Source organism: Kryptolebias marmoratus, linkage group LG10 (genome assembly GCF_001649575.2).
Source record: "Kryptolebias marmoratus isolate JLee-2015 linkage group LG10, ASM164957v2, whole genome shotgun sequence".
NCBI classification, from domain to species: Eukaryota; Metazoa; Chordata; class Actinopteri; order Cyprinodontiformes; family Rivulidae; genus Kryptolebias; species Kryptolebias marmoratus.
Window position 1 is genome coordinate 11,501,559 of NC_051439.1, and position 6,148 is coordinate 11,507,706.

Below are 6,148 nucleotides of genomic sequence, written 5' to 3' on the forward strand. Positions count from 1 at the left end.
TGTTGTGTGTACATAATACATAAATGTGATTAAATTATAAGAAGGGGAGCCTCACTTGTCCCACAGACTGTTTATTAGCAAATAGAAGCGCCATTTTGAATTTTTTGTTTACTGACATTTCTAGTTTTTATTTTCTTACCCAGCTCACATATTGCCTTTTATGTGAGGTAATTTTGGATACATTTTGCACATTTTTTGTTTGTATTATGTCTCTCTTTGGGGGTTTATAAAGTTTATTTATAAAGTAGGACAAGGGGGGGGGCAAACTCTTCTTCGGCTCCTGGATTTGTAACTGCTGCTTAACGGTAACCATAGCAACGTCACCTCCGTAGCCAGGAAATATAACGGAAACAAAGTTTTTGTTTCCGTTTTCTTGTAAACACGTACAAAACTAAAGCTGTCATATTCCTGTGTGTGGTTTATCGGTGTCGATATGTGAGGAGTTAATTGTCAATGTCAACACAAAGAAAGTCGAGTTTTTTGCGTTTTCTTTCGATGTTCTAAGCTAGCAAGTCAACAAAATTGTCCAACTGTCGCCACTAGCTACACCCTCAGCGACGTCAGGGTACGTAAATATCGCTTTTTTATTATTCGGCTAATAAATATAATGCGGTTGCATTAGAACTACAGGAGCCAGCAGCTGTTGCAGCGGAGGTGACATCACGAAGCTCCCAGCGCTGACAGCAGAAACCTTTGCCCCCCCCCCTCCTCCACCCCCTGAGCGGACAGCGGTGTCAGTGAGCACCGCGGCCATTAGCCTTCGTCAGTTCGCCCCACGGCCGATGCTGTGCCGTTAATCCCCCACCATCACCTCCTCCTCTTCCTCCTCGACACAGCTGGAAGCGGTCACCACGCCTGTCTGAGCGCTGATAACCCAAAACGGGCTGCTTTTGTGTCTTTCTCGCGCAACTTGGTGATGGCGCCGCTAACGGACTTCAGTGATAAAAGCAAAACAAAACAACAGCCTTAATGTCGGCCGTAAATTACGCGGTAAGTTCCCGCAGAGGACGCAGATTATAAGCAGCTGCTGCTTGTGTTTTGATTAGCACGTTTGCATTTTGTCGTTGCTCGTTTTTCCCCTTCATCAGTGATAATGAAGCAGGGCTAACGCTGACAGCCGAGGATGCCGCGCGTCAGGGCTTTCCTGCAGCTGATAAGGCAAAGGGTGAAGCTGGACCGGGTCAGAGAACTGGGCCGACAGTATCCGGTCTTCTGCTTCCTGCTGCTGCTCTTGTTGCTGTCCACCGTGCTTTTGAACCGGTAGGTTGAACTCTCCCACATGGTTCACATCCCTGAAACCAGTCTGCGCTGACTGCACCGTGGGACTTTTTGTTTTCACAGATACATCCACATCATCATGGTGTTCTGGTCCTTCCTGGCTGGAGTCGTCACCTTTTATTGTTCGTTAGGACCCGAGTCCCTGCTGCCCAACATCCTAGTCTCTATAAAGCCCAAGTCCAAGGTGGGTCGCAGCTTTAAACCTAGTTAAAAGAGGAACACAGCGGACTTGGAGCTGTCCTCTTTAAAACCCGGCGTCATACAGGTACATCTCAGATTAGATCGTGGACATGAGGACATCTCAAAGAGCCTGCTGGTATCTTTGTGCAATAGCTTGCAGAATTCGAGACGTACCTGTGCGCGTTGTTTTCCTCCTGCCGCCGGACTTGACCTGCACCGTTTGTTTCCCTTCTCAGTCGTTCCAGCAGGAGCTGTTTCCACAGGGCCACAGCTGCGCCGTTTGTGGGAAAATCAAATGCAAGCGACACAGGTGAGTGACCCCATCGCTGCGGAAACACCCGTTCACGCCAACGACGCAGAATATGTTGCATCTGAGTGATACTGTAAACATCATCATCATCGTGCTGCTGCTTGGGTGGGGTACATACAGAAAATAAGGTTTTAATGTCGAAGCAGACAGTTACGGAATGTTAATGTTGCTCTGCATAGAAAATACTCTGATTTATTTATTTTTTCTTCTGTTTGCCAGACCGACCTTGTTGCTGGAAAACTACCAGCCGTGGCTCGACCTGAAAGTTCCCTCCAAAGTGGATGCTTCTCTTTCAGAGGTAACAAATAAGCGAACAAACGAACAAATATACTAAACTGCTCAGAAATGTCACTTTTTTTAATGTTGAAACAGATCCTGGAGCTCGTCTTGGAAAATTTCGTCTACCCCTGGTACAGGTACGGCACTTTAACGTCCGTGTTTTGTTGTATTACGTGACGGCGATGAATTAAAAATGGTTGGATGTTTTTCATTTTTAGAGACATCACAGACGACGAAGCGTTCGTCGACGAGCTGCGAGTGACTCTGCGCTTCTTCGCGGCCGTGTTGGTCCGCCGGACTCAGAAGGTGACGACAGCGAAACCTCGGGGGCGCCCCGTCAGCCAAACATGTCAGGGTTCTACGTTCTGCTCTCTCTGTCTCTCAGGTGGACGTGGCGTCCCTCATCACCAAAAAGCTTCTCCGGGTTTCCATGAAGCACATAGAAATTATCAGCAAAGCGAGGCAGAGAGGTACGTTGGATTTCAGCATTTCAGCTTCCACCTTTTTTTATAAAATAAAGCCGGATATTTTTACTCTCCTTCCTCTGAGCAGTAAAGAACACGGAGCATCTCCAACAAGCTGCCCTGGAGGAGTACGGCCCCGACCTCCACGTGGCCCTTCGTAGCCGCAGGGATGAGCTTCTCTACCTCAGGAAGTTGACCGAGATGCTTTTCTCTTACATCCTGCCACCCAAGGCTGTAGACTGCAGGTTGGTAAACGACACCACTCCCTCCGCCTCCTCGCACCGGACGAAAACGGACAAGCGTTGTTCTTTACTCCCGTTTGGTTTCGTTTTTGTTGCACCTCCCCAGGTCTCTTTCTCTCCTGATCAGAGAAGTCCTGGCTGGTTCGGTCTTCCTTCCCTCAATGGACTACTTAGCCGATCCTGTAAGTGCAGACACTCTTAAAATATAAGCCTTTTTTAAAAGCAAATAATATGATAAACTAATTTGTCTTTTTTTTTAATCTTACATTTCAGGACACGGTGAATCATTTAATACTGATATTTATCGACAATTCTCCTGTAAGTTTAGAACAAAGTTCAGCTCTATTTGTTTATGTTGTTGACAAGGGATTTATAGATTTAAAAAAGTAAACTTTTTATTTATTTCCCCTTTAGCCTGAAGAAGCCACAGAGCCCTCTTCAGCAATGGTTCCGTTTCTGCAAAAATACTCTGATTTCCGCAACAAAAAGCCCTCGGTAAGTGAACGCGGCGATGAGAGAGTTCAAGATGAAAATGCTTTGAAACTTGGAGAGGTGTTTGATGCTGTCGCTCAAGTAGAAATCTTGTAAAAATGTCCAAACCTTGCTGCGTCCGTCAGCTGCTCTTGCTTTTGTTGTTTTTCTTGCGTCAGGTGCTGAAGCTGGAGCTGAAGGAAATCCGAGAGCAGCAGGATCTCCTCTTCCGTTTCATGAACTTCCTCAAACAGGAGGGGGCCGTCCACGTGCTCCAGTTCTGCCTCGCCGTCGGTGAGTCCGCTCCGTTCACACCTGGACGAGAGCTCCATCTCTGAAGTGTGACAAAACTCGCTTTTTGTATTTACTCCTCGCGCGCCGACTCTGTCCCGTCTCGGCTCCCCAGAGGAGTTCAACGACAGGATTCTGTGCCCGGAGCTGTCGGACTCCGAGAAGCTGATGCTGCACGAGGAGGTGAAGAAGATCTACGAGACCTACTGCCTGGACGAGAGCATCGACAAGATCCGCTTCGACCCGTTCATCGTGGAGGAAATACGAAACAGTACGGCAGCTCCTGCGTCTCCGACAAGCTTGCACGTCTGCTAACCGGGCCTCGTTTTAATCATTCCTACGAACAGCTCTCTTCTTTTTCTGTTAAAAGTTCAACCTGTTGCTGGAAGACGAGACATTAGGGCTCAAAATGGAAATGACTGAAATGCTAAAAAGAGCGAGGGGTGGTGCTCAATCCTTTAAATGATCCAAAAACAAACAAACAAACATACAGGCTCTACTAATCCTCTCTTTTCTTGTTTTGGGGGCGTTAATTATTTTCCTTATCAAACATACAGGCCTTAAAAAGTGTCTGCAAAGATCAGAAATTGACCTTAAATGTTAACTGGCTGCTCAGATCCCTTCCTGTTTCCATTCCGTTTTCGTCCTAAAATTTGCCTAATGTCCCCAAGTGTGTTTTTTTTTTTTTAATTGTATGTTATTTTTTTATTTCAGTTGCTGAGGGTCCGTATGCAGACGTGGTGAAGCTGCAGACCATGAGGTGCCTGTTTGAGGCCTACGAGCACGTGCTGTCCCTCCTGGAAAGTGTTTTCACGCCCATGTTCTGTCACAGCGATGAGGTTCGTGTCTCCAGCAATGACTGGAACCGCTGTGTCTGTGCGACGCCTGGCCGCCTTGTTTGGCTTTACAGAGCTTAAACAAAAGGAAAAATGCTAGTTTTACACAGATTTATCATTCGTACCTTCACCCGTTTTAGCTCAGTGTCTGCACAAGTCGCGGCTCATTCGGAGTCCGATGACTCGGCTTTTATCTTCGGACCCCGTCGTCTGCGCTGAACGCGCTGCCGTCCAATGAGCCTGACGCCAAAGCTGCCGAACCGAATTTTACCCCACGGAGACAGCTCCTGTGTGACTCGTCTGGAAAAATATTCTGTCACTGTTTGTTTCTGCCCTGAAATAAATGGCAACAATGATTATTACCCAGGCTTGAAAAAGGGCTCCGTATGGAGAAGAAACGTGTTGAAATTTGGCCTCGTGTTAGTCTCCCCCAGAACTTCACTACTGACGTCTTCTTTTCCTCCGTCTCCCTGCAGTACTTCCGACAGCTTCTGAGAGGAGCCGAGTCCCCGACCAGGAATTCCAAGATGAGCAGGTAGGTTTATGTTGGCTTTTTTTTTTTTCATTTTTGGACCAAAAAGAAAAGCTCAGAGTAACATCACTTTGATCGCGTTTGCAAGAAAATAAAAACACGAGAACATTTCAGCACACGTCGAGTCAAATTTCATTTGTTTGTAAGCAGAAAATGAATCTAACGTGCATTTCTTTCTGATAGCTTCGCCACTTTTTTTTTATTTTAATTTTTTAAAAGTTACGCCTCCCTTTGTCCCCAAAGGCTCTGCAGTTTTAATCTACATTAATGACGTTAAATTTTGGCTCAGTCCGGTCTAAAACTGGCTGTAAATTAGCTGTAAAGTCGGGGGGGTGGGGGGGGTGTTGAATCTGTGTTTTCCATCACGAGTAACTCCCTGTGCATGTTGTTGCAGAGCTAGCCTCAGTTTGGATGACATCCGGTGAGTATGAGGCAATCGGTGACTGGCTTAGCACGCAAAAAACAAAAACAAATTGCACTTCATTCGTGCCTCGAGAGGAGCAGTGTGCGACTTCCATTGCTGAGTAAATTCACCGTGGCCTGGACTCTCTGTACGCCGAGGCTGCTCCGATAAATGAGCATGGTTACTAACTTTAAAATGTGTTGTTTTTGTGTCGGTTTTTAAATCCAGTATGCAAATGCGTCAAGAGGATGATTTTAAGAAATGTGACCCTTCGCTAACCATAGCATGACTCATCAAGAAATCAACAGGAATGATGGTTTAATGGTAACAAAAGCAGCTCGTTCTGAAGGCTGTCTCCATAGCAGCATCGATACTTTTCCTCCTAACGTTAGATAATAAATTTTATCGTTGCGTTTACTGGTTCCCGCTTTCCGTCTGTGAGCAAAAACTCCCTCATGTCTGCGGCTGAGACAAACCCAGTCGGCTCAGCTTGTTTGTCCGCCTCTTTCCCCCCATCTGTGTGTGCCCCCCCCTCCCCTCCGTGCTGTGTCCACTCTGACTGACCATACCGCCCGCCCCTGATACCTGATCCGATCCACGGTCCTCTTCCGCCGCTCGCCCGCGGCGGAGGTGGGTGGGGGATGTGACCCTGCTCTTGCTTATAGCTCCTGGGACTGGAGCCCCGAGTCCCCGTCCTCACTCGTCACCGCCTCCGGCAGCTCTTCACCTGCATCCTTTAACTCCCTCCATGCCCAGTCCACGTTCACAAACTTCCCATACGGCTCGCTCTCCCACCGCCACCCGTCGCCCAAGTAAGTCGGGGTCCATCCGTGTGTGTCAGTGCCTTGTGATGTCATGCCGA

The 6,148-nt window shown here is 47.4% G+C and overlaps 1 protein-coding gene across 4 annotated transcripts in view; it reads left to right on the forward strand.

Moving 5' to 3' along the window:
* Positions 1-689: 689 nt before the first annotated feature.
* Positions 690-6,148, forward strand: part of LOC108234725 (sorting nexin-14) — a 10,627-nt gene continuing 5,168 nt past the window's right edge. The window contains exons 1-18 of one of the 4 annotated variants that reach the window (XM_025005879.2): positions 690-990; positions 1,089-1,260; positions 1,342-1,462; positions 1,695-1,768; positions 1,988-2,066; positions 2,141-2,184; positions 2,266-2,353; positions 2,433-2,517; positions 2,600-2,756; positions 2,860-2,935; positions 3,027-3,071; positions 3,168-3,248; positions 3,404-3,518; positions 3,631-3,786; positions 4,230-4,354; positions 4,828-4,886; positions 5,278-5,304; positions 5,952-6,098. In XM_025005879.2, the coding sequence (XP_024861647.1) occupies positions 1,124-1,260; positions 1,342-1,462; positions 1,695-1,768; positions 1,988-2,066; positions 2,141-2,184; positions 2,266-2,353; positions 2,433-2,517; positions 2,600-2,756; positions 2,860-2,935; positions 3,027-3,071; positions 3,168-3,248; positions 3,404-3,518; positions 3,631-3,786; positions 4,230-4,354; positions 4,828-4,886; positions 5,278-5,304; positions 5,952-6,098 (1,616 nt within the window). In that variant the 5' untranslated portion in view covers positions 690-990; positions 1,089-1,123. The remainder of the gene's footprint in view (positions 991-1,088; positions 1,261-1,341; positions 1,463-1,694; positions 1,769-1,987; positions 2,067-2,140; positions 2,185-2,265; positions 2,354-2,432; positions 2,518-2,599; positions 2,757-2,859; positions 2,936-3,026; positions 3,072-3,167; positions 3,249-3,403; positions 3,519-3,630; positions 3,787-4,229; positions 4,355-4,827; positions 4,887-5,277; positions 5,305-5,951; positions 6,099-6,148) is intronic. The other 3 variants (XM_025005878.2, XM_017414128.3, XM_017414146.3) reach the window with 3 other exon arrangements.